Below are 26,329 nucleotides of genomic sequence, written 5' to 3'. Positions count from 1 at the left end.
CATAGTAGTGCTTATTTGGGGAAAAATACCCCTCGCCGCCGCCGCCGCCCCCCCCCCCCAAAAAAAAATGTCCATGCCCTAAATGTTCACACTGTCAGTCTTCAGTTTCTCTGATGTCCCTGCCCTGTCAACTCTTTAAATATATAGAGTGTCATCACAAATTAATGTGGTAGGGACCTTGACCATAATATACAAATAACTGTGGTACTGAACTTGACCACATATAGTGCTTCTAAAAATACCTATGAAACAAAGTGATTGAGAATTGTTGAGGTGATCTATGAATCCTAGATTCAATTATGGAGCGTATGTTATTCAAATATCAAAATCTCATATGCAATAACACCAGGTCAATATTTACTCTTCCTTTTGACAATTTCATTGCCACCAGTCATTAACGGATAGCTTTCCCCTTAATCTATATACCTTTTGGGCATTTATAACAACAATTTCCCACAATTCACTGACATAATTTACAAATTATATTCAATCTTAAACTTTATCATATCTGCTAACACAGCAAGACTATCCTTTATTTAGCAAGTTGGTTGAGTTTGTAACAAATATTCAACAATTAAGTTCAGTCTAATCCATTAATGAAGTTGGATTTATGCAAACACCTTAGAAAAATGTTAATAAAATATTGTACGTCTAGTATGTACCATATAAACTCTGGCTCAAATTACGCGAAAGCTGTTCCTTTATGTATTGCCAAAACATACTTTTTCCCTGCCTACTCGGTTATCTTGCCTGGTTACACAGAACACAACCAAGTGGTGGGATAGATCAGTACACAACAATGAATTATAGCACATACAAACATATCGTTTTATTTTACCCACCTGCGACCAGGGAAAAGATGGCTCTAATTCCTATTGAGACATGGTAATCAGGGCATTAATTGGCGCACAGATCGACTTGGTTTCAAATTAGGGAACTGTTACAAGACCTCTGTTCTATTGACTGAGCTATCAACAATACATGTACAATAAAAAGTCTTAAAGCCACAGTGAACCAGAAGCCCTGTAAAGCTCCACCTTGAGTATTAAACTTCCCATCTGTCCTGTTTCCTAACGTGCATTCTGATAAGAGTAGTCTTATAATATATGCCCAATTGTGGTTGTAAACAGTGTGTTTTACATGTGTTCATTGATTCACTCAACCATGCAGACTCTCTTATCAGCATAATCCCCTTATCAGGAGATTATAGTGTGTGTATTGACTTTATGTTGAATAAAGCATTGAAATATATATGTATTGTCAATAGTTATCTAAAAAGGCATATTTATAAGACTAGCTTTTATAATACATACCCTATTAGAGCCCACACACAGTGTGGGTTAGTTCGGTCTCGCTTTAATATGAAAAGCAAATATTCCAAATATATGTAAATGACACATAATTTAGAGAACTATTCTCTAGATTATGATGCAACTGAGCAATAATCCTATTAATACTATAAGCTAATATAGCAAGGGTTGTATTGTGCCTCATTAAATATTTCTAAACTCAACACGTTCAGCTCAATTTGGTGATTTTACCTTTATGCCACAGCACTACGAAGATCCTTTTACATTAACCTGTATCTCCCACACTTGACCCAGGTGATCCATATATTGGTACCTTGTTTAAATGAATTCCTTGAGTGACTAGTTATCTTGGATGCCGCAGCTACGATAATGATATGATAATGATTGGGTAATAATAGTAGCGCTTTGTATTCTGAGCCAAAAGGGTCCTTAAATTCAAATATCATTACCCATAAACTGGCATTTCATTCCTTTGTTTTTAATTCCTTTTTGTTTCATTATGAAACTTATGTTTCTAATGCTCATTTTAAATGTCAGGGCAAGCCCAATCCAACGTGGACAAGATTAAAAGAAAATATTTTATTCTAATGTCAAATTGTTTTCACCGACAGCTTGCAAAGATATATACGCATGGAAGTTATAAATCTTCAAAATTAAGGTTTAAAAAAAAATTGGGTGGGGATCTATCTATCATTCGAAACTCTTGTGCAAAAATCCGCTGAACTTGGAAAAGATGTATGAAATATATAAAAGGAGATATTATGTTTACTTAAATATGGGACTGTAAATTTTCAAGATTTTTCTCACAGTCCATCTGCGGCTAGAGATCAAGTGTAATAGATGATCTTAATTAGCTTTGTCTACACTATTTTGTAACTGAGAAACAGGCAATAATCAAACGTAAAGATCATATTACTGTAATACACGTACTACATATAGTCCTCAAATGCAACAAAATAAATATTACATCCATGAATTCCAGAATATCTCGGTCAACGTACATGTACATGTATATGGCAAACTAACACTTTTAATGCCCAGCTGAATGCCTCTTACCCAGTGTAACATTTGATTCAACACAATGAGATAGAGAATGTGATGCAGGCCGTGGATTTTGGGGAAGCACACCCCTCTTTACTGCAGAACCACGCTTCTGCACCTTAGCATAACCATGCTCCTTTTGATTAATTTTTACAGGGCGACCAGTAATTAATGCCCTTCTTCCACCTAAAGCAGCCTTTCGCCTGCTTACAGCAGTGGGCTGCACCCCAATCTGGGTGGAAGTTTGCAGGCCGGATCTGTTGCCACGTTTTGCTTTCTTAGAAACCGCATAGCCACTGTACTTGCCAAATGTTACCAAGGCAGATATGAGAGTGCTATCTGTGGTGATGTTCTCAACGCGTCGGACAAACTTAGTCAAGGGGCCTCTGAAAGAATCACCATCTTCTCTCAGCTTGGTTGTTAGAGTATCGACAAAGTTGTGAAGCTTTTGAGAAAGATCTTCATCGCCAACAGATGTCTCGATCCTTCGTCCCCTCTGTGAAAACGAATTGTCGAAAGACCTTTGTAATCCCAGAGACTCTATCGCACGTATCTGAGGATCTTGGATGGATGATGTGCTTGGGCCCATCATATCGTCCCCCTGGTGCTCATTGGATGGAACTTGATCATCAGCGTTGTGGAGACTAGCGAACCAATCATCAGGTATATCATCTCTGCCTGCATGACAATATAATAGACACCGGAATAGATAGGGTCAGACTTAATTCTCATACAATCATGTGTACACTTTTTGAATCAATTATTATGGAAACATTAGGATTATTATATACACATATTTTAAGAGAGAGAATGGTTTATTTATTCATGAAAGACTTCAATTTCTCCATTATCTATCTAAAGTTTACTTATTTTCAATTTGGTAATAAAACAGACACATACTTGCATAAAACTTGGGGTTTTAATTTTTGCCTCTGCTCCTCTTTCTTTTTGTTTTTACATTTTGATTTATTTTTCTGATAGACCACTTACAGGTATATGGTCTTTCCTTGGTACCGGTACTGTACTTGTTTTAAGGTTTCACATAAACATGTACACTTGGTTTTCACATTCATTCGAGTTCCAGTGAAGACATCCTCCATTGTAACATAACATCCTGTGACAGCCTGATCAAAGTAACAATATGTGCTATTTTTGCTGATATTGCATGTATAATACAGTCCACTCCCGTATAAAATGTTGCTATAATGAACACAAAAGCACATATAGAAACATGCATGTGCCATGTTTGAAACTGGGACCAGGGAAATCACCTTGTTATAACAATATTTCGTTGTATCATGCACCCGCTGTATCATGCATGCCTGTTATAGTTGGAGTAGACTGTATTATAAAATTAACAAAAGACAGTACACTCTCCCTACCACTATCAACTTGTCCATTAATTATCAAAGAGTTGAACTGTGTTTTCTATGTGTTCTTCCAAATAAAAAGAACAATCCGAATTCTATAGCTGTACATCAATTGTCACTATTGAGTTTACCTGTTGCAATGATATAATACATTTTCCTCAGATTAGGTGAAAATGTTGGTAAGAAGTTTGTGCTCTCAACATGGAACTTCTTTGTGACTGCACTCTGATGTTTACATGGTCCACCGGTGATTCCAATCGGACAGGTGCATGTACCCAAGAAAATATCGACATGATACAGTCTCCCTGATGATGCGCTAGGTACAGTGAAGCTTGTGTCACCTTCCTACAAATAATAAGACAATTAAAAACAAGAAAGTATATCAGAGAGATGAAAGAAAGGGGAGAGGTATATAAAGAGATCATGCAAGACAGACAAAAATATAATGTGTGTTTAAAAGTGAAAATTATTTTTCATGATTACTAAATCTTTATGGTAATCAATTAATTTTTTTTTTTTAAATGATAATCTCACTTCGCTGTATGTAAATTGAAGTTCAAACATAATGTCCTTATAATAAAAGTTAAGGGAATAAACTTATCCTTTGAATATCTATCTTTGATCTTCATCTACATTAGTCAATAACTTTGATGAAAATAAAGATGTATTGTTCATTAACAAATCAACCATGACTATACCTTTTATCTGTTTAAAAAAATTATCACAATAAGTTAATTGAAACGCTGCATTCTCATATTCTTTTTGTTTACCTTGACGATATTGTCCAAGTTGACATCACCATCGCGTGCATTGTACTTTGACTGGGAAGGGTTAGCCATCCTGTTGTTGGCAACATCGATCAGCCTACGAATGTAGTAGTCTTCCATCCGGGTGCAGAGAAAGTGCACCGCTTGCGTGACATTGTACGCCTTCAAGCGCTGAAAGACCTTCTCTTTAATGATCCTCATAGCGCTCTCTACAAAGTTGTTGGTCACATTCCCTCGCGTTGGTAGCTCCTTGTGTAGACACAGTGCCCACGCCTCACGTCTCTGGTATACCGTGTCTACATGGGCCCGGAACTTGGGATACTTGCGAACGATTTCATCATTCGCCAGATGATCTTGCCGTGCATTCAGGTCACCAAGGCTCTCAGCATACACAAGACTTTTGAAGAGTCTGAGAAGATAGGGACGGTCTTGCTTTCGGATGCCACTATGCGCATCCCACAACCACCTCCACATTGCCTGCAGAAGATGGAAGACACACAGTATCAATGAGCATTCTGGGTAAACTGCATGCAGTCCTTGACGAAGCGACTTGCAGTCATCCGTCATGGCGACTTGAGGACCATTGACACCTCTTCCATGGAATGCATCCTCAGGTAGTATAGACTTCAAGAGGTCAAAACCAGCTGTTATGGTCGATTGCGATTCTGAAGTCGTCACTACGATCCCTAGTGGCAGCCCTCCTGCAGATGAATGAGTTAACATTACGAAAATCCGGCTATTATGCCTGTCACAGTTACCACTAGAGTCAACAAAAACCATCTCTCCACTGTGTTTCACTTTGCCGTGCACTCGTTTCATGACAGGTGTACATATGGCAATGACAGTTTGGTTGTCCGATGTCTGCTCAATTTTTGCACACGTCTGGTGCTGTTCTTCATTATATTGATGTATCCTGCTCTCCAGATCTACATACATTTGCTCACCAGATGTTGCGCCGTATGATTGCTCAAATAGCTTGTAGTAAAACCTGTTGAAGGCAAAAAATTATACTTTCATTAGGCGATGATATTCTCAATTCTTCTTATATTAAAATGTTGGTATGAATTTATTTCCTTAATCCCCATGAATTTTTTAAAGAAGTTTTTGTTTTCAGGACAGAAACAACCTAAATTCAATATTGCACACAAAAAATAATGTATCCCTGTTTAAATTGATGACAAATAATTTTGTTTGTATGTTTCCAACATTTCATCTTGCAATCTACATGGTCTAGATTATGTTTCATTATCTAATAGGTATGTTTCATAATCTAGTAACCAATTTGCTAAAGACTACTTTTTTTCTATTCAGAATTGCTTTCATGAATAATCACATTTTGTATTATCAACATAAAATTTGCAGAACCCAGGCTACGGAATTCCCTCTGGCCCTAAAATTTTACAACCATGGTTAGAAGAGGAGATGAAAGAAGGGTAAAAACAAAGAGGAAAGATATAAAGAGGAGATGGTAGAAGGGTAAAAGCAATGAGAGGAGATGGTAGAAGGGTAAAAACAACGAGGAAAGATAGAAAGAGGAGATGGTAGAAGGGTAAAAACAACGAGAAAAGATAGAAACCAATAATTTCAGAAATTGGCCCATGTGACCTTTGACCTAATTACTCTGAAGATCTAATCAGATTGTCTTGCTGTAGTGATCTCATCAAGTTTGCAGTTTATATCTCAAGTGGTTCTTGAGATATCGCGGTAACAGGGAAGCAGGACGGACGGACAACCCTAATACTATTACATCATGATGCCTTCGGCACCACCTTCGGTGGCGGAGGTATAAAAATATTGCATGTATAGGCCCTACTCCTAATTTTGAGGTTTTAAATCTTGTAAGATTTCTTAAGATTGATCTATGTACTAGCTTTGATGACTTGCCTGTAGCAAAAATGAAGGTCTGGGCAGATAGAGCGGTCTGTAGAAACAAAGACGTACTGGTCTCCGTGCACCTCCTGGAGGTCATGCTTCATCGTATCAAGCGCCGAAGAGGGAGAGTGTCCATTTTCGAACAAGGTTTTCAGCTTGGCAACGGTGGCTTCAGAAACGTCTTTCCTCCTAACAGCATTGGCGCAAGAGAGGGGATGGTTGTGTTCAAACCTCAAGGTAACAGTGAACAGAAGTCCTGCCGTGATGTGAGGATTTTTGGACCTAGTCAAAAGTCACCCGAATAAGAGTGGTCATATTATTTCTATTTGTTACTTTACAATAATATCAGCATTAATCAAAATATTCATTCATCCAAAGACAGCATACTGTAATTAAAAAGAAAACAAATTGAGACGAAAAATAAGTAAAATTATTGATAAGAATCAAATTATCTGCCAGGAACTTTATTTGTGCACAATGCATACCATTTTGACCCAAATTAGTCTTTCATATCCTCCACATTTTTGTGAAGTAATTGTCAAAATGAATATTATTTCAGTGACATGGTTGCCAATTTGTGGTTACCATGGCAACACGAAATGTCATACAACCACAAAATTTTACGAAAAGTCACCAAATTTGTTGAAAATGATCATGATCAAGAAAAATTTGGCTTGGATGAATAGAAAGAAATAAGAGAAACACAACATTTCAAACAAATAAGCCAATGAATGAGAATGATATGACATCTTAAAAGTTGAGACCACTAGTCTTCACATTGGTAATGCGACCATGATCATGTGTTATACAGGGAAAACAATTACATTTCCTTTAATTGTACCCATTTATATTAATTTTTCCCCAAATCTTTTTGTAGACCAGATATTCTTTCGATGAGAAGACATGTAAAAATATGTTAGCCATACACCGTGGACAACAAGTCTGTTGTATTGGGAAAAGAATATTTTGAATAATATTTTACAAAGTTATCCATGCATGACATCACACACAGTGACCACATTGCTCATGGACTTTTATAACATATTAGTGATCTCAACTTTCAAGGACTAATTTTCTTATTACTATCAATTTTCCTGAAACCTCCACTGTCTAATATGTTTCTTTTTTTTTTCTCCAGAGTACAATACAAATTGTATGTTAAAGGGTAAATTATCATCAATTGCAACACTAAGGTACATAATAATTACTTACAAGACTGAAATTCATTTTAAAAGCATACCTGGAATATTTAATGGACCGTTTCAGAACAAGGGACATTGTGGCAGGGCACTTGGTATCTTTGGTTCTCTTTCCAGGTTTGGATGTGTGTCTGGTATTGTGCTGGCATCGCAAGTCAACCTTAAACATGAAACAAAACAAGACAAATACAAATGTGTCTCCTACATGCCTCTGCCCTTAAAACCATTTACTTAAGAAAATGACCACTGTGACCCTTGACCATTTATACTTACTCCAGAGTCTAATCAGATTGCTTCTTGCCTAGATAGGTCTAGTGTTATACACACTAATTACTATCATCAATTTTGTAATTCATATAATCTTTTTCTTGTAATATTGCGATAACGGGAAAGCAGGACGACAACAAAAAATGTTATATGCCTCCGGCACCACCTTCAGTCATAAAAGAACAAGAAAAAAAGGACTTCATGCATGGAATTAGAAATAAAGAATAAAACGAGCAATCACTATTAGGAAAGACAAACGTAACCATAAACAGAAACATGATCATTGCAGAGAATTAAGTTGTCTATTGAAATTGACAACTTAAAAAGAAAAGTAAAAGACAAAAACATTTCCTCAATTCTTCAGAATGCATTCTTATCATTATCATTTCTACCAGCCTCTGACATCTAAAATCAAATGCCTTTCCTTGCATGGTCAAAACTATAGATCTTTAAAGATTACTGTTGTTCTCTGTTTTCGGTCACCATGCAGATTTAGATTTAGATCGAGTCTCAATTTTTTATTTTTTTTTTTGCCCAGAGGATAAAAAAAAGAATGCCCAACATATTGTCCTTTATTTGATTGAGTTTACAGTATAAAGTGTAATTTGAAAGCCATCTCACCCTGTAACTGTTGAAACGACCAGCGTCTGGATATGTTCTTGCCAGCCTCCAAGTCACTGAATCAGTTCTGCTTTTGAAAGCTTCCAACCAGGTTTGAACCTCATCCTGATTATTTACTTTCATTCTCAGCATACATTCGAAGTTGCTCTCCCCACCAAGTGTCTCGTAGCTACAAACCTCATGTTTAAATTGTGATGGCAGGAATGACTAAAAAAGAGACAAGACATAAAAAGAAAATTGAATTTGATTATCCCAAGGAAAATCAGAAATTTATCATGAATATTCAATGATTAGTAAATGAAGAGATAATTAATATCAATATCATCCCAAGGAAAATTAGAAATTTCCCATGAGCAGTCATGGATTAGTAAATAAAGAGATAAACTAATATCAATATCACCCCAAGGAAAATCAGAAATTTATCATGAATATTCAATGATTAGACTCTAGTAAATAAAAAGATAAACCAATATCGATATCATTCAGTAACAATTATTAATTGATGCAGTCCCTAGCTGGTTAAAATTATTTCTCTTCAACCTTGGAGGAAATTTCCTCCAAGCTTCAACAACTTAGCATTTTTATGGAGTATTAAAAAACTTTCCATTTATACAAGGTTAACTATATCTCCAGCAAGGGAGTTAAATGGCAATAAACTGAATGTGTCCAAGGATACAGTGGTTTTGCCAGGATATACTTACATGAAGACAAGGGGGAGACAGGAGGTAGGGAAGGAGGGGGGGGGGGGCGGGGTGTGAAGGAGAAGGCGAGTATTCTAGGGAGCAGCCATTGAGCATACCAAGGAGTTTCTTGAGCATACATAACTTTCGTAAATAACAACATACATTATATTCCTCCCCACAACCATACAGGGAGAAAGAGGGGCAACCCTCCCCCCGCCCCCCCCCCCCCCCCCCCCCCCCCTCCCGTGATGAACAAGCTGCAGGGGTTATGACATGATGAAGGACATTGGTGGGTAATGTAAACACATTCCAAAACTAAATGGCCACAAAAAAGGCACAAAGTGAAACAAGTGGACCCTCTATACTTGTGTTTAAAGGGGAAGTACACCCTGAAGTTGAGTTGGATTCAATAAAAGCAGAAAAATGAGATAAACATATCAGTGAAGGTTTGACTAAAATCCATCAAAGGGAAACATAGGTTATGAATTTTTAAAGTTTGCGAGCTGCTTTCCCATTGTAAATTCCATTGGCATTAATTTGCCCTTTTTCATGTTTTTTTTTATGAAGGAATATAGATTCTATCTATTTCATAGAGGTGTGTGTATAAACATGTGTCTAATGATATAATATCAAATGCACAGGTAAAATGGTAATATGGATCGATCTGGAGTCTAAGTTAGAGATCTATCCTTCTGGAATGTAGCTTGCAAGTGACATCACAAAATTAAAACTTTAACAAATTCATAATTAAGTTCAGGAGATTGCCAGCTAGGTTCTTAGTCTTTGTTTACTTTTAATTGATTCTAATTATGAATGACAATGCAGTGGCGGATCCAGGGGGGGGCCGAAACGGCCGCGGCCCCCCCTATTGGCGGCGCAAAAAAAAAAGAGGGAAAAAAAAGAAAGGAGAAGAGAAGAAAAAAAGGAGAAGAGAAAAGAAAGGAGAAGAGAAAAGAAAAGAGTAGAGAAAAGAAAGAAGAGAGAGAGAGAGAGAGAGAGAAAAAAAAAAGAAGATCCTCCCCCCCCCCACCTCACTCCCACTCCGGGGTCGGAGGGACCGATTTTGTGTTCCCCAAATTTCCGATAAAGGGTTACTTTTCACGCAACAAAGTCCGGCCCGTAATACACACAAATCCGGCCCGCACTGACTCTACACACCGAAGATAAAGGGGTGCTTTCAAACTAAGAGAGGGAACATACATGCGCATACCCTAGATAACACTGAGTGGGTGGGAGGGGGGGGGGGGGGTGGGAAGGGGAAGAGAAAAGTCGGGTGAGAAAGGGGGAAAGGCAAGGAAATGGCGCTAAGTGACAGTAACGACGAATAAGGGAAAAACTGTAATCGGGAGATTTGGGGTCATTCCAGAAGGCTTGGGAAACGTTATTGAATAGAGGGGGCCGGGCCAGCCGCATAAAATCTCGAGCCACGGATTCAAAGTTAAACGTTACAAACAGCCCCTGCTTTTTGAAAAAAATTGAAAAGGGCGCAATGTTTTGGATGTCTTTCAAATAGAAGCTATATACTAAACAGTCAAATTTTAAATTAACGGTAGGGCCGCTTCACAACTCTTATTTTGCCCTTTATTTAGATTCAGCTCATACCAACTCGCTTGTGCTTATATTTGAACTCATGTAGGTAGTGATAATGGACAGCGGCGGCGATCCTGGGCCCGATAGAGAGACACGTACACGCGTACGTCCCCCCGGAAGAAAGAAATATACATGTAGCGGAAAGAACGTACATATTGGACTAAAGGATTTTCTAGAATGCATAATTTCAGCATTCTACATTGCAAAATCTCGCTTGGTCGCTCCGCTCCGGCCCTCGCCCGATAACACAAAACTAAGATATGACGCTCCCGGTCGCGATTATTTCATGGTTGGTGTATACATAGATCTTTTTTCCCCTTTCATTTCTACTGACCTAATTGTATGCTATCACAATCATGATTGTTTCATTTTCCCTTTAAAGCATGCGTAGCTAGGGGAGGTAGGGGCAGTAAGAGGACATAGGACGAAAAAAGGAGCAGACAAAGAAACATTTTTGACAAGTCTAAAACGGGACAACAAATCATCTTCTTTCTCTAATAATTTAATGAAACGTTAAGCTTCTGCGCTTTGCGCTGGAGGGGAAAACTGAATTCAGCTTCGCGCGGTAGAGGGGGGGGGGGGACTCAATTCAGACAAGGATTAAGAGTCGAGAACGGTACTCTTCTTTAATGATTTAATGAAACGTCGAAGCTTCCGCGCTTCGCGCGGGAGGGGGTATAGAAACTGAATTCAGACAATGATTAAGAATCGAGAACGGTACAACGAATCGTCTTCTTTCTCTAATAATTTAGTGAAACGTCAAAGCTTCCGCGCTTCGCGCGGGAGAGGGAAGGGGGGGGGACTCAATTCAGACAAGGATTAAGAGTCGAGAACGGTACTCTTTCTATAATGATTTAATGAAACGTCAAAGCTACGCGCGGGAGGAGGAAAACTGAATTCAGACAAGGATTTAGAGTCGAGAATGAAACAACGAATCATCTTTTTTCTCTAATAATTCAATGAAACGTCAAAGCTTTCGCGCTTTGCGCGGAGGGGGAAACTGATTTCAGACAATGATTAACAACCGAGAACGGTACAACGAATCCTCTTCTTTCTCTAATAATTTCATGAACATTAAAGCTTCTGCGCTTCGCGCGTATAGGGGGGGGGGGGGGGGAGGAGGGGGGAGGGGACAGCGAGCTGCCCGAATATGAATTTGTTATATCTTTTCTCGTATATTTTGGTAATAAATAACACTTTCACAAAATACATATTATCCTCAAATTTTTGCTCGCTCGCTTCGCTCACTAGCCGAATTGTGAAACCAGAACATTACTTTTTCGGGCAAGAGGCTTCAGCCCCCCCCCCCCCCCCCCCCCCCCCCCCCCCCCCCCCGATGAAAATGTCAAAAAAAATTACCGGTATGGTGCTTCTAATATGACCTTGTCAGTATTGCCAAATGTTGAGTTGAAAAACTGTCTGCGCAATTTTCAAATTTCCGGCCCCCCCTATTGGAAAATCCTGGATCCGCGCCTGCAATGTGACGACTGATGCTGATGATGGGGTAAATGTTTTGTGATGATTTAATCAATCAGTTATTACTAGACAGGAATATAACGTTAGATCTATAACGTTAGACTCTAACTTTAGAAGTCTAACTTGTTATGAATATGATGCTACTTTTTTCCCTTTAAGTTAAGATCATTAACCCCAGATCTAAATGTTACTACATGTAGTTAGTTAAGTTGTTGCTGTTGTTGTAGTTAAATTAATCAACCAGTACCCCCACATACACCTTCGGTCTAGGATTTAACTTTAAATTAGACTCTAACTGTTAGATCTAGATCTAATTCAATTTTCTTTTTTGGCATGCCATATTCACATGGTCATGGACTGAGCCTCCGCGTGTCGTGAACAATGTGGTCGTGAACTGTTAGACTAGTCTAACTTAGTAGTTTATTAAGTTAATTCTAGATCTAAATTGTGTTTATTGTTGCTAATAACGGTATTGTCACCTAATAAATTTGAACTTACCTCTAAATCGCCTAAAGACCCTGGATCCTGATTAGCATTACAATAAGCACACAATGATAACGTCATGGTGGAAGCGTGAACTTTCATCCAATGAATTGCGGTGGCATTGCTATGGGCATCGAGCGCACGTGTGTGCCCTGATTTGGGTACGTACGTATCGCGTATGCGCTAGCTAATTTGCTGTGCAGCATTACATAACTATGTACAAAATAGCTCTCGATCGGGTAATAAAATAGGGGGTCATCTATATGAGGCGCCGTTTGTAAAACAATTATATAGACAAATTATATGTTATATAATCATTATTTAACAAATAATAACCATTATTTACATATAATGCAATAAAATGTACATTTTTATTTGTATATAATTCTTAACACATTTTTATTATTTATAAATAATGACAAAGAACGTTTCATTATTTATATATAATTGCCATTATTTATAAATAATTACAATTCACACTTTCATTATTTATATATAATAAAAAGCGTATTTCAATTATATAATATATAATGAAAAGCACATTTCCATTATATAATATATAATGAAAAGCCATTTCCATTATATAATATATAATGAAAAGCGTATTTCCATTATATAATATATAATGAAACGCACATTTCCATTATATAATATATAATGAAAAGCGTATTTCCATTATATAATATATAATGAAAAGCACATTTCCATTATATAATATATAATGAAAAGCGTATTTCCATTATATAATATATAATGAAAAGCACATTCCATTATATAATATATAATGAAAAGCATATTTCAATTATATAATATATAATGAGAGGCGTATTTTCATTATATAATATATAATGAAAAGCACATTTCCATTATATAATATATAATGAACAGCGCATTTCCATTATATAATATATAATGAAAAGCGCATTTCCATTATATATTAAATAACGATTGTGTATGCAAATGTCAATGGTTGGTAACGCCCATAATATGAATATTCATGAGCTTGACTGATATTATTATCCTCTATTCCAGGCACCTTTCCATTTTGTGTTCTTTGTGCATTCTTATCAGAAATCCTACGTTCGGTAAATAAGTCTCTGTATCACCATTCTCCTTCTTATTTGTATGCAGATTTGGTTATAATGATTGATAACTGTAATCATCCTCATTATTTTAATAAGAAATTTTTCTATCTGTGATGGAAGTTTTTATGTACGATTGCCTGATCTGAAGACAAGACTTTCGCTGCATGCATATTTAATGTATGACGTCACCCACACAGCAGAGTGAGAGCTCGAAGTTTTCTTTGAAAGTTTGATGGTGAGTACAGCTGTAATTACGTTCAAATCTCGTAAATTGAATCATATTTATAAACATATCTGCTGTAGGTATGAATCTGCTGATATGTCTGTATATTATGAAGTGGTTTAAAATGGTTATATCTGATGAATTTAGGAGTAATCTACACTCGAACTTTTGATTCGTTATTTATCGTCGTGAGAAATATTGCAGCTCGATTGCCATCGTCACTCCTTGATCCTTGGCCCAAACTTTCGGGCGAGACCCTCTCTGAAAATTAGATACGAGTATAGGGTCTATAGGCAGATCACTTCACTAGCGCTAGCTGCATCAATGATACAAGCTTTTTGTTACTTTTAGGTCCAACTGTTGAAAAAACTACTTTCATAGTTAGGTCAGAAGAAAGTTAATAGCTAACACTAAAAAGCATGGTCACAGTTGACATGAACAAGCGCCAAAATTTAGACCAGATACCGAGATAGTTAGACGCGACGAGTACGAGAGTAGAAAATTTGAGGCCTAACAAAGTTCGGCCTACAGACCAGTAAATAATTGGACTACCTGTGAACAGGCGTGGATCCAGGATTTCTTAGGGGGGGCCCAAATTTGAAAAGAATCTGCACCACCCCACTCTTACATGCAGGTTCCGCTAAACGTTTCTCTAAGTAGGTGAGGGGGGGGGGGGGGGGGGGGGGGAGGTATTTACGATCAAGTAGAGCGTTGTGAAATTGGCGTGGTGTCTAAGGGCAAAGAACGTGCGGGGGTCAAGGGGTGGAACCCCCAGAAGCTCAGGGGTATAGGCATTTAATTGCGGTCAGATGAGCATATTACTATTAGCATACCTTATTTGTGACACTGGCAGGACACTAATTGGCGTCACTATTCTTTCTTTCTTTATAAATTTGCCATTGTCCCACAAACGCATTAAAAAGTATAATTTATTATTATTAGAAAATTATGTCATTTCAGCAACATTTGTAAATCACCGGTAATCACCGGTATCGAATTAGAAATAAACCACGTTTGAATTATATTTGGGGGGCATCTGTCAACCCCCTCCCCTACAGTAAGTCCCCTTCCCCATCAGTACGCCAGTGCCCCTCCCCCCGATCTACACGTAACTGATCTCCCCTACCTTTCTTCTTTCTCTTTTTTTCTTTCCCTTTCTCTCCTATTTCCCTTTCCTTTTGCTAGGGGGAAGCAAGGGCCTTTTGGCCCCCCCCCCTCCCCGATCCACACATTGTTGGCGGGATTAATCGCAACTGTTCTCCCCTTCTTATCACCCTTTTCTTTTCTTCTTCCTCTTTTTTGTTCCCTTTTAGCTCTCCTCTATCCCTTTCCCTTCCTTCTCCTTTTTTTTTTTGGGGGGGGGGGGGGGGGGAGGGAGGAGGAGGCAAGGGCCTTTGGCCCCCCCCCCCTCAAACTACAACTTGTTGGCGGGAAAATTGCAACTGATTTCCCCCTTCTTTTCTTCTTCCTCTTTTTCCTTCTCTTTATCCCCTCTTTACTTTTTTCTTTTCCTTTCCTTCCTTCTCTTTTATTTTTTGATGGGGGGAGGGGGAGAGGTTACAGCTGGGAGGCAAGGCCCTTTCGGCCCCCGATCTCCTTTTCCCCATTTTCTTTTCTTCTTCCTCTTCTTTCTTTCCCTTTCTCTCCTTTTTCCCTTCTTTCCTTCTCTCTCTCTCTCTCTCTCTCTTTTTTTTTTTTTTTTTTGCGGATGGGGGGGGGGGGGGGGGGGGGCCAAGGCCCGCTCGGCCGTGCCTGTCTGTGAATGTGATACTCGTAGTCGTACAGAGTCTTGTAGCTATCTAACAAATTAAAACACGATCCCCCCAAAAACAAGATATTCAGTCTAGACTACATTGTATACAGGGATACGTATAGTGGTGCCTGTGTGTTTCTTAAACTCTTTGTTGGCTTAGCCTAATTTGCCTCTGCTCTAGGCTCTATCTTTGAATTTTTGTTTGCTGTAAACACGATTAAGTTTTCTCTGTCATATATAGATCTAGGTCCATACCTTTTTTGCGTTTTTTCAATTTGATAAAATGAACAGTTACGAGACATGCATCTAGATCATCTAGAGACTGTAGATCAACTAGATCTGGATGAAGGATGAAGGAGGGCTTTTTTGGTAAAGAGAAAATCCAAATTAAAATAGAACAGTTAATTCTGCAAATGCTCATCAATGTTTAAATGATCATGCTCATTTCCTTTTATTCTAAGAATTGAATCCCCCCCTCTCTTTTACAGGAGAATGTACAGAGACACTTGTCGCAGTTAATGCATGCAGTACCAGATGCTTGCTTTCTTGGAGTATGTGCTTGAAACAAGAATGTCCTGGAGAAAACAGACCACCAAAAGAGAAGGTAAACATATTTACTTTTGATCTAACTTGATCTGTTTATTTTTTTCAAGTAAAACAACATTTTGAAATGAGTGAGGTCAAGGCCAAGCTGGAGGGGATGCGAAGGGCTGGTTTGAGAAGTATGTATTAATGGGATGGCTATGTATGATTCCACATGAAAAAATTTGAGGCCTAGGCCTACAATGTACATGCAAGACATTTTTATGTTACAACAGAGATACATGTATGAAGTAGGTATCAATGTTTTACTTTCATTCTCTTCTCTTTTCATTCAACAGACATACATGTACAGTATGGACTATGAAGTTCTACTTAGCCTCTTCAATGAACTGCTGGAGCTGCGACTGGGTATCAAAACCTTGGTATTATAAACTTCATAACCAGTGGCGGAGATATGTTGTTAGCCAGGGGGGAGGGGTCAGTGCCCCCCCACTTTTTCAAGTACCCCCAGTATGCCCCTTTTATGGCCTTTTCACATAGGTAAAGTGCCATATTACTTTGACAAGTTCCCCTATAAATTTGTAAAATTGCCCCTTCCCCATTTCACCTCTGATAAGTGCCCCTTATCCTTCGACAAGTTCCCATTATTCTATGCAATAAGTGTTCATTTTCCATTCTCATAACTGCCCTTTTTAATCTCTAGTAAGTGCCCCTTTTCAACTACGAGAAATGCCCCTTTTCACTTTTGATAAGTGCCCCCTCCATCTCCTGATTAGTGCTCTTTTCATCTCTGATGAGTGTCCCATTTTGTCTCTAATAACTGCCACTTTTATTTGACACGCCCCCTTTTCCTTCCTAATAAATGCTCTTTTTTCTGATCATAAGTACCCCTTACCCTTCTCATAATTACCCCTTTTCATCTCTCATAAGTGCCTTGTTTACTTTAACATGTGCCTCTTTTCCTTTTTAATAAGAGCCACTTCCCCGTTTTCAGAATAGCCCCCTTTCACCTCCAATAAATGCCCCTATTAAAATCTGATCTGCACCTCCCTTTTTGTCTCGCCTACAAGCAAAAAGTGAGACATAGGCGCTGCTTTTCCGGTGACGGCGGCGGCGACGGCGTCAACATCAAAAACTTAACCTAAGGTTAAGTTTTTGAATTTTTGATATAATTTTCAAAGTTTAAGTTTTTAGTCAATGAAACTTAGACTATAGGGTTATCAAGTATTCCCAATCACGTGAGAATTCCCATTCTCATAAGTGCCTTTTTTCATTCCTGGTGAGTGCCTCTTTCTGTAGGTGTAAGAAGTGCCCCATTTTCACCTCTGATAATTACCCTTTTTACATGACACATGCTCCTTTTCCCCTTATCCCTTTAGTGTCCCCTTTTCCTCTCATCATTAAACGCGCCCCTAATTTCAAGCGACTAAGAGTAACTTCCCCCAAAGCTCGCTCGCATTTATAGATGATATAATTACGTTACTTATTAAAGGTCTTTTCAGTCTTCCATTGTGAGAATGTGCTTATAACCCCATCAGGATTGGGTTTTTCCCTCTTAATAAGATGCAATTTTTTGTACTGCAATATCTTGTATAATAATAATAATAATAACCTAGACTTATATAGCGCATTTCATCTTCGAAGAAAATAGCAATGCGCTTTACAATATTACAATATTAATACAACAAAATTACACATAACAACTAATTCATGAACTAAAGATATATATGTATGGTGTATAAAGAGAAACAAATGTTGAAATCGTCCCTGATAATGTAATCACAATGTAGGGGTATATACCTTTGTCTAAAAAATGGATATTTTCGCTTTGAGATTCCCTTTTTTTCCAGAAAGTGCCTATTTTGTTGGTGCCCCCCCCCCACTTTGGAAGATGCTCCGCCACTCCTGGGGGGACACATCAGTCAAAAGCGCGCACAGGGGGGGGGGGGGGGGGTGGGTTGAGGGGTAATGTGCCCCCCTCCGAAGCTGAATTTTTGAACCTGGATTTTGTCAAACTCCCAATAGATAAATATCATTCACAATTCTCTTCAAGCAGTACGTGTAACTTCACCTTGCAAGCAGTATGTTTAATTTTTTAATCACCTTGTATATTGTGTCTATAGGGCAAATAAGATGTAGTCAAGTACTCAAGTTACCACCTGTCAGCCAAGATCAAACTTTTGGAATATAAGAGTTTTGGGGAGGGGTCATCTTTTATCAATTTCTGTTTATTGATAATAATTATAACATTTGGGAATGGGCCTATGAGTATGATTTATATATTGTATAAAACAAGCAACTGTTAATAAAAGGTCTGATATACCTTGGTGCGTGTGTGGACCACGGAGTAACCATCACACTAAAGGATGTTATATACTATTGTACAGTATTATTGTTTCTCTGGAAAAAATTGCAGTCATTGAGTCATAGGTATTTTTTTTTTTTTTAAGAAATGTTTTTATAATGTGTTTTATAATGAAGGGTGCAGGTCATGATACAATACATTCCCTGGAGAAAAAAATAGTGCTCAGATTTAGCCTAAGTATGCTTTGTTGAATTTTTAAAGAAAAAAGTAATCTACAAATGGAAGTAGCAGATGAGGTCATTTGTGCTTAATATTTGACCATCAATGTTATAATCTGTAAACATATTAGTTTGTTGTAATAAAATGAATAAATTAAACATGTTTCTTATCTTATATACAGTATTCCCTTCATATCTTTTCTTTTTAGTGTGCATATATGGTTGGATAAATAGAATCATATGTGGAAAAAATCTGGAAACAGAAGGTGAGAGTTCAGAGAGAGAGAGAGAGAGCAAAAGAGAAAGGAAAGGAAATGAGAGAACTGTTTAATGGTGAGAGATGTTGATGTCGTGAAAATGAAAAATTTATAATGCAGTGAGACAGCGAGAGAGAAAGAAAAAAAATTTAAAAATCCATCTTATAAATGCATTAATCGCCTCGCCGCAATGCGGCTCGTGGGCGATGCTCTGCATCGTCATAGGGACAACCCCCCCCCCCCTTAGCAAAAAGCTAGATCCGCCCCCCCCCCCCCCCCCCTGATAGGCCCTGACAATGAAATCTGGAGAACATACAGTTTCACAAGGGCTGGACTACTCGGTCTCGTGGATCAAATAAAGAAATAATGGAAGTTATTATAAAAGTATGTTTTTCTCTCTTGTTATGATAATGGGAGAAAAAAACCCTGTTAATTAGATTATATTAGTTTTAGCTTCAACTGTTTGATATTAATATGCATGTGGGCACAAATAGCAGCAACTGCGGTAAGTGATATCTACGGTATTCCTTGAGCTGCGGTAAATGATCTTATTGTATATGCCACTTACTGGTTTTCCATAGACCTGTGCACAAATGTTATCATATAATGCTATTTAAAAAAAAATTCAATAGGATGGTGTACAAATCGAATATATTATGCCATTCTTTCCACTTAACTTCATGTTATTCAATATCCGTGTCATTCAAACAATACAGGCAAACATTCCCTGATGTCATTAAGTTTACATCAATCTATCTGGCTTCTCTCCTTATAAACAAGCCATCTTCATTGGAATTCACATCCTGAATTCCAATGAAGATAGACACCTCTCTTGCATTGTACATGAAATATCCATTCACTGATCTCCGTACCCTCAATTTTACGCACAGAAAGCTCACACTAACCCGTAACCAAAACCACCCTGAAATGATGACAATATTCAAAAGATCAATTCATTTGTAATCAAGTGTGCATTTTAATTCATTTGATCCCTTGATAGTCTGGGTTCGGTATACCGAAACAGGGGAGGGAGCAGCTTGTGGCGTGGAACCATAAGGACCAACGAGGTTCTTTTGGGACATAGTTTATATAAAATTACCAAGCTGAAACCTACCCTAATACCAGTCACATAAATCAATGCTCAACTGAGTATTTGTTGCGTTTTCCTCAATCATGACTTGTTGAGTTTTGTGCAGAAGTGCTACAATCCATTGTTTGAGAATGTATATAGCGAGTAGTCCAAATCTGGAGGGTCGCAAACTCCTTCTCAACCTCCATTGTTACATCTTGATTCCTGAAGAGCCTTGTGATTTGAGATGAACTTGGGAGAAGTTCCCACCTCGTTTTGGAGGCACACGCTCCTTGTGCTGACTGCTCCTCTTCAGCAACTACTACAGACAAGTCCACTTGTATCTTTGTAACCATGCAATTCCAATAAGCCAGCTGTTCATGAATAAAATGTTAATTGAAAGAAGAAAAAAAAATCCAATATTGTTACAAGCACTTTAAGATCTAAAGCTGACATCACAAGTATATTTCTTTTTCTTCTTTCTTGTTGTTTTTCTTCTTCTAGTAATCTTCAAAGGGCTATTAGTTTTATATAAATTCACTGTTTGCTCAACAGGAGTACATTCCTTATTTTCTGTGCCAACGAGAGATCCCAGATTAAAATATTACTTCTCATTATGGTCTGAAATGAAATACCATATTGCCAAACATGTATTTGATTACTAATATACTACATGTCTGAGTAAAAGATCTAATCAAACATTCCGACCATTGTTTTAAAGACCGTCAATACTACTGGGCCAGAAGGGATTAGACCACCCAGCCAGGTCACTGACAGGTGGCTATCTCATCAACTCAGCTCTCAACTAACATAAGAGAGGATCATGGGGGACCAACAGACACCGATTGGGGAAGTTTTCTATATAGAGAGAGCAAGTAGGACAGTGGGGCTTTAAGAATGGCAATTAGCATTCATAGAAATGGCATAGAATTTACATCCTTAAACTTTAAGCTTTGAAAACCTCGTTTTGATTTGAGTGTAACTTTTGAGTTATTAACAACCAAAAGTTTCCAGTGATTTGTTTTTGTTTCACTTTTAGTACACAAACATATTTTTCTTTATCACACTTGCAGGATATAATCATATAAGATAATTTGATGTTGTACTGCTAGCCTGCCCCCCCCCCCTCCCCCTCTATTATACGAGTGTGAAAAAAAATACAATTCTTTGTAGCCTTTCTTGATAACTAATCAAAATTTTGAACTTCAGTTAATGTTGTTTAAAGAATATATTATGAAAGTGAGATGGATTGCAGGTGGCAAGGGTGTATTGGTTGAGAATTGCAGGTAATAATTCATGCTCTACTATGAGCCAACTTACTTCACACACTATCATCTTGCAGCAGGGTAAGGTTTTTACATAAATTTTAGAACTTGCAATGGGATGTACTTAAATATCAACTTTGTACAATAGCAGTATGTAGAAAGGAATTTAGGATAACCTGACTTTGGGTCTGCCAATGCTTAACACAAGCTTTATTTCATCAAGATATGGTTATTGCTCAAGTTGTGATAGGGTTTTAGATTAGCTTTAGGGTTAATATTACGTTTAGCTATGGATCCAGGATTAAGATTAAGAATTCATTTTGTGTTACAACATAACCACTAAACAATAGAGCAGGTCGTAAAAATCAGATACACGTTTCACAAACTGGGGGTCAGCGTATTTTTAGTTTACTAATACAAAGGAAGATTTTTAAACTGCCAATGATGAGTATCAATACATACAGCTCCACCAGCACCTGGAAAATCTGATTGTACGACACTTGTTCCTCAAGACATTTGCTCAACATCAATTTCCTACACTATTATCCAAATACTTAACTTCATCCCGGGATCCAACACTAGACCTTACCCTATACCTAACCTCAATCCCAATTGCAACCCTCGGCCTAACCCTACACATTTGACAAATAAAGCCTTGAGCAGTCGTTGCAGGAGCAAATGTTTGGTCACTCGAAATGCCATGACAGGCTCACTTGCTATGACTTTATCTGTTTCTTTACCAGATTTTAAAAAAACCATTGTAATATTCATTATTAATTACCAGTCCATTGTGCTTTGCTCCTAATATGTCAGGCACAAGAGGCCATCGCTTTCAGGTAAGGGGCAGAACATCAAGAGTGGAACCTCAAGGCACCCCCTGATCTGTCAACAGGAAGCCCTCCTTCTCAATCCCTGGAACAGAATTATAAACAATTCAATAAATATTAACCAAATTTGAAATAAATAGCACTATTTAATATTTTAGTTGTCTTTAACGTTTACTTTTTCAGCAAAATTTGAAGGTCAATTGTTTTTTTGTTTTTTTTTGCTTGTCGTTCCTTTTCATGTATTGGACCCCCCCCCCCCTTTCCCCCCGCACATGAGCTTAAAATGTTAATTCTAAAAAGAGAAACACTTCAGCAACGTGTTAGTAGACATGTGGATTCATACATAGCCATCCCATGAATACATACTTCTCAAACCAGCCCTTTGCATCCCCTTCAGTTTGACCTTGACCTCACCCATCAAAATTTTGTTTTACTTGAAAAAAACTAAACAGATCAAGTTAGATCAAAAGTAAATATGTTTACCTTCTCTTGTGGTGGTCTGTTTTCTCCAGGACATTCTTGTTTCAAGCACATACTCCAAGAAAGCAAGCATTTGGTACTGCATTAACTGTGACAAGTCTCTGTACATTTTCCTGTAAAAGAGAGGGGGGGGGGTTTAATTCTTAGAATAAAAGGAAATGAGCATGATCATTAAAACATTGATGAGCATTTGCAGAATTAACTGTTCTCTTTTGGATTTTCTCTTTACCAAAAAAGCCCTCCTTCATTATCTAACATTGAAATTTATATTCAATTCCTTGATCCAGATCTAGTTGATCTACAGTCTCTAGATGATCTAGATGCATGTCTCGTAACTGTTCATTCTATCAAATTGAAAAAACGCAAAATAGATATGGACCTAGATCTATATATGACAGAGAAAACTTAATCGTGTTTACAGCAAACAAAAATTCAAAGATAGAGCCTAGAGCAGAGGCAAATTAGGCTAAGCCAACAAAGAGTTTAAGAAACACACAGGCACCACTATACGTACGCCTGTATACAGTGTAGTCTAATTTGGGGGGATCATGTTTTAATTTGTTAGACAGCTATGAGACTCTGTACGACTACGAGTATCACATTCACAGGCAGGCACGGATCCAGGGGGGCCCCCCCCCCCCCCCACCCGCAAAAATAAAAAGAGAGAGAGAGAGAGAAGGAAAAGAAGGAAAAGAAGGGGAAAAGGAGAGAAAGGGAAGGAAAAAGGAGAGAAAGGGAAAGAAAGAAGAGGAAGAGGAAAAGAAAAGGGGGAAAAGAAGGAGATCGGGGGGCCGAAAGAGCCTTGCCTCCCAGCTGTAACCTCTCCCCCTCCCCCCATCAAAAAATAAAAGAGAAGGAAGGAAAGGGAAAGAAAAAAAGTAAAGAGGGGATAAAGAGAAGGAAAAAAGAGGAAGAAGAAAAGAAGGGGGAAATCAGTTGCAATTTTCCCGCCAACAAGTTGTAGTTCGGGGGGGGGGGGGGGGGGGCAAAGGCCCTTGCCTCCTCCTCCCTCCCCCCCCCCCAAAAAAAAAGGAGAAGGAAGGGAAAGGGATAGAGGAGAGCTAAAAGGGAACAAAAAAGAGGAAGAAGAAAAGAAAAGGGTGATAAGAAGAGGAGAACAGTTGCGATTAATCCCGCCAACAATGTGTGGATCTGGGAGGGGGGGGGCCAAAAGGCCCTTGCCTCCCCCTAGCAAACCTAAAACAGAGAGTAGGAAGGGAAAAGAAAGGGAAATAGGAGAGAAAGGGAAAAAAAAAAAAGAGAAAGAAGAAAGGTAGGGGAGATCAGTTACGTGTAGATCGGGGGGGGGGGGGGGGGGGGGGTGGGGCACTGGCGTACTGATGGGGAAGGGGACTTGGGGGGGGGGGGGGTTGACAGATGGCCCCCAAATATAATTCAAACGTGGTTTATTTCTAATTCGATACCGGTGATTACCGGTGATTTACAAATGTTGCTGAAATGACATAATTTTCTGAGATTTTTCCTCAATGTTTAATAAATTATACTTTTTAATGCGTTTGTGGGACAATGGCAAATTCATAAAGAAAGAAAGAATAGTGATGCCAATTAGTGTCCTGCCAGTGTCACAAATAAGGTATGCTGATATGCTCATCTGACCGCAATTAAATGCCAATCCCCTTGAGCTTCTGGGGGTTCCACCCCTTGACCCCCGCAGGTTCTTCGCCTTAGACACCACGCCAATTTCACAACGCTCTACTCGATCGTAAATACCTCCCCTCCCCCCCCCCACCTACTTTTTTAGAGAAACGTCTAGCGGAACCTGCATGTAAGAGTGGGGTGGTGCAGATTTTTTTGTCTACCCCCCCCCCCCCTCCCGGTTTTTGCTCATTTCGCCACTGCCAGTGTCACTATTATGTACCAATTTTTGGCTTGCATAATTTCAAATTTGGGGGCCCCCCCCCCCACTAAGAAATCCTGGATCCGCGCCTGTTCACAGGTAGTCCAATTAATTACTGGTCTGTAGGCCTAGGCCTCAAATTTTCTAGGCCTAGAGGTCTACTCTCGTACTCGTCTATCTCGGTATCTGGTCCAAATTTTGGCGCTTGTTCACAACTCATGTCAACTGTGACCATGCTTTTTAGTGTTAGCTATTAACTTTCTTCTGACCTAACTATGAAAGTAGTTTTTCAACAGTTGGACCTAAAAGTAACAAAAAGCTTGGATCATTGATGCAGCTAGCGCTAGTGAAGTGATCTGCCTATAGACCCTATACTCGTATCTAATTTTCAGAGAGGGTCTCGCCCGAAAGTTTGGGCCAAGGATCAAGGAGTGACGATGGCAATCGAGCTGCAATAATTCTTACGACGATAAATAACGAATCAAAAGTTCGAGTGTAGATTACTCCTAAATTCATCAGATATAACCATTTTAAACCACTTCACAATGTACAGACAAATCAGCAGATTCATACCTACAGCAGATATGTTTATAAATATGATTCAATTTACGAGATTTGAACGTAATTACAGCTGTACTCACCATCAAACTTTCAAAGAAAACCTCGAGCTCTCACTCTGTGTGGGTGACGTCATACATTAAATATGCATGCAGCGAAAGTCATGTCTTCAGATCAGGCAATCGTACATAAAAACTTCCATCACAGATAGAAAAATTTCTTATTAAAATAATGAGGATGATTACAGTTATCAATCATTATAACCAAATCTGCATACAAATAAGAAGGAAAATAGTGATACAGAGACTTATTTACCGCACGTAGGATTTCTGATAAGAATGCACAAAGAACACAAAATGGAAAGGTGCCTGGAATAGAGGATAATAATATCAGTCAAGCTCATGAATATTCATATTATGGGCGTTACCAACCATTGACATTTGCATACACAATCGTTATTTAATATATAATGGAAATGCGCTTTTCATTATATATTATATAATGGAAATGCGCTGTTCATTATATATTATATAATGGAAATGTGCTTTTCATTATATATTATATAATGGAAATACGCCTCTCATTATATATTATATAATTGAAATGTGCTTTTCATTATATATTATATAATGGAATGTGCTTTTCATTATATATTATATAATGGAAATACACTTTTCATTATATATTATATAATGGAAATGTGCTTTCATTATATATTATATAATGGAAATAGGCTTTTCATTATTTATTATATAATGGAAATGTGTGTTTCATTATATATTATATAATGGAAATACGCTTTTAATTATATATTATATAATGGAAATGGCTTTTCATTATATATTATATAATGGAAATGTGCTTTCCATTATATATTATATAATGGAAATATGCTTTTCATTATATATAAATAATGAAAGTGTGAATTGTGATTATTTATAAATAATGGCAATTATATATAAATAATGCAAAGTTCTTTGTCATTATTTATAAATAATAAAAATGTGTTAAGAATTATATACAAATAAAAACGTACATTTTCTTGCATTATATGTAAATAATGGTTATTATTTGTTAAATAATGATTATATAACATATAATTTGTCTATATAATTGTTTTACAAACGGCGCCTCATACATCTAACTGTTTAGATACAAATTTGTTTTCCATTGGCGTCAAAATGCATGCACACATCTAACGGCAAATAT

The 26,329-nt window shown here is 37.9% G+C and overlaps 2 protein-coding genes and 3 long non-coding RNA genes across 5 annotated transcripts; 2 read left to right on the top strand and 3 right to left on the bottom strand.

Moving 5' to 3' along the window:
* Positions 1 to 507: 507 nt before the first annotated feature.
* On the bottom strand, positions 508 to 4,976 carry LOC115926842. Its single transcript, XM_030992294.1, has 3 exons — positions 4,492 to 4,976; positions 3,853 to 4,066; positions 508 to 3,029 (listed from the first exon to the last, which is right to left on the bottom strand). The coding sequence occupies exons 1-3, from the start codon at positions 4,960 to 4,962 to the stop codon at positions 2,341 to 2,343; spliced, it is 1,374 nt and encodes a 457-aa protein (XP_030848154.1). The 5' UTR covers positions 4,963 to 4,976; the 3' UTR covers positions 508 to 2,340.
* A 926-nt stretch (positions 4,977 to 5,902) lies between these two features.
* On the bottom strand, positions 5,903 to 12,934 carry LOC115926838. The gene is made up of 4 exons (XM_030992293.1): positions 12,695 to 12,934; positions 8,448 to 8,654; positions 7,601 to 7,719; positions 5,903 to 6,642 (listed from the first exon to the last, which is right to left on the bottom strand). The coding sequence occupies exons 1-4, from the start codon at positions 12,779 to 12,781 to the stop codon at positions 6,348 to 6,350; spliced, it is 708 nt and encodes a 235-aa protein (XP_030848153.1). The 5' UTR covers positions 12,782 to 12,934; the 3' UTR covers positions 5,903 to 6,347.
* Positions 12,935 to 13,951: 1,017 nt separating this feature from the next.
* LOC115926841 lies at positions 13,952 to 16,941 on the top strand. Its single transcript, XR_004065297.1, has 3 exons — positions 13,952 to 13,999; positions 16,229 to 16,344; positions 16,622 to 16,941. It is a non-coding gene; the product is annotated as an uncharacterized LOC115926841 (long non-coding RNA).
* Positions 16,942 to 18,397: 1,456 nt separating this feature from the next.
* LOC115926840 lies at positions 18,398 to 18,981 on the top strand. Its single transcript, XR_004065296.1, has 2 exons — positions 18,398 to 18,551; positions 18,596 to 18,981. It is a non-coding gene; the product is annotated as an uncharacterized LOC115926840 (long non-coding RNA).
* A 1,034-nt stretch (positions 18,982 to 20,015) lies between these two features.
* LOC115926839 lies at positions 20,016 to 25,296 on the bottom strand. Its single transcript, XR_004065295.1, has 4 exons — positions 25,204 to 25,296; positions 22,708 to 22,817; positions 22,179 to 22,309; positions 20,016 to 20,506 (listed from the first exon to the last, which is right to left on the bottom strand). It is a non-coding gene; the product is annotated as an uncharacterized LOC115926839 (long non-coding RNA).
* Between the last annotated feature and the right edge of the window lie 1,033 nt (positions 25,297 to 26,329).

The sequence above is a fragment of the Strongylocentrotus purpuratus genome, unplaced genomic scaffold (genome assembly GCF_000002235.5).
Source record: "Strongylocentrotus purpuratus isolate Spur 01 unplaced genomic scaffold, Spur_5.0 spur5_scaffold_2, whole genome shotgun sequence".
Lineage (NCBI taxonomy): Eukaryota > Metazoa > Echinodermata > Echinoidea > Camarodonta > Strongylocentrotidae > Strongylocentrotus > Strongylocentrotus purpuratus.
Note: the sequence above shows the minus strand (reverse complement) of the source record. Positions and strands in the feature narration are given on the sequence as shown.